At 37.2% G+C, this 985-nt stretch overlaps 1 protein-coding gene across 2 annotated transcripts in view; it reads left to right on the top strand.

The window, feature by feature from the left end:
• Positions 1 to 985, top strand: part of ZYG11B (zyg-11 family member B, cell cycle regulator) — an 83,913-nt gene that overhangs the window by 56,797 nt on the left and 26,131 nt on the right. For both annotated transcript variants that reach the window (XM_003799918.3, XM_023519161.1), the window contains exons 9-10: positions 197 to 358; positions 474 to 521. In XM_003799918.3, the coding sequence (XP_003799966.1) occupies positions 197 to 358; positions 474 to 521 (210 nt within the window). The remainder of the gene's footprint in view (positions 1 to 196; positions 359 to 473; positions 522 to 985) is intronic.

The following is a 985-nucleotide window of genomic DNA, read 5'->3' as shown; positions in this document are numbered from 1 at the left end:
AAAAAGAAAAGAAAATATTATGCTTTTTTTCTTGTCGAAGGAAAGTCTAGTTCAAGTTGCTATTTGTTTTATATATAAGAACTTCTATAGGAAGTACTTTAGGTGAGGAGACTAATCCTTGTTGATTTATGGTTATTAAAAACCACAAATTGTAATAATTCAAAAATGCAAAATTTATTCCATTTTCTCTTTACAGCAACTTCTTCAAATAGTGAAGCAGAAAACCAATCAAAATTCCGTGGACACTACGTTGAAGTTTACTTTGAGTGCACTTTGGAACCTCACAGATGAATCCCCAACCACATGTAGGCACTTTATTGAAAACCAAGGATTAGAACTCTTTATGAGGGTTCTAGAGGTAAGAATGAAAATTTAGGTTACAGTTTTGCTATTTATTGAATTACTTATTTAAGTATTTGTTTATTATACTTGGTTTATTGGGTGTTCATATAATTTTCTCTTTGTTTTTACAGTCTTTTCCAACTGAATCATCAATTCAACAGAAAGTTCTAGGACTTTTGGTAAGAGATGAGTATTTCCTGCTAAGTTCCAAGCTTTTTTCTGTCTGAGCAATTGAAAATTGCTGTTCTGTGGCGAGGCATGTGGCAAAAGCCATTTGGAGCAAACCTCTGCTCTCAAAGAATTGGATTATAGGAAGCATAGATGAGTGAGTTAAAAAATATATGTAATGATGTTTGTTTTTCATATGCAAGAATATATGATACTATGCTGGGCGCGGTGGCTCATGCCTGTAATCCTAGCACTCTGGGAGGCCGAGTCGAGTGGATTGCCCTGAGATCACAAGCCCTGAGGAAGACCCCATCTCTAAAATTAGACAGGGTGTTGTGGGCGCATGTAGTCCCAGCTACTCCTGAGGCTGAGGCAAGAGGATTGCTGTAGCCCAAGAATCTGAGGTTGCTGTGAGCAATGATGCAGCAGCACTCTACAGAGGGTGACAAAGTGAGACTCTGTCTCAAAAAAAAAA

This window comes from Otolemur garnettii, unplaced genomic scaffold (assembly GCF_000181295.1).
Source record: "Otolemur garnettii isolate 467f Iridium unplaced genomic scaffold, OtoGar3 scaffold00159, whole genome shotgun sequence".
Classification (NCBI taxonomy): Eukaryota; Metazoa; Chordata; class Mammalia; order Primates; family Galagidae; genus Otolemur; species Otolemur garnettii.
The sequence above is the reverse complement of the archived record's forward strand: the minus strand, read 5'-3'. Positions and strand labels throughout refer to the sequence as shown.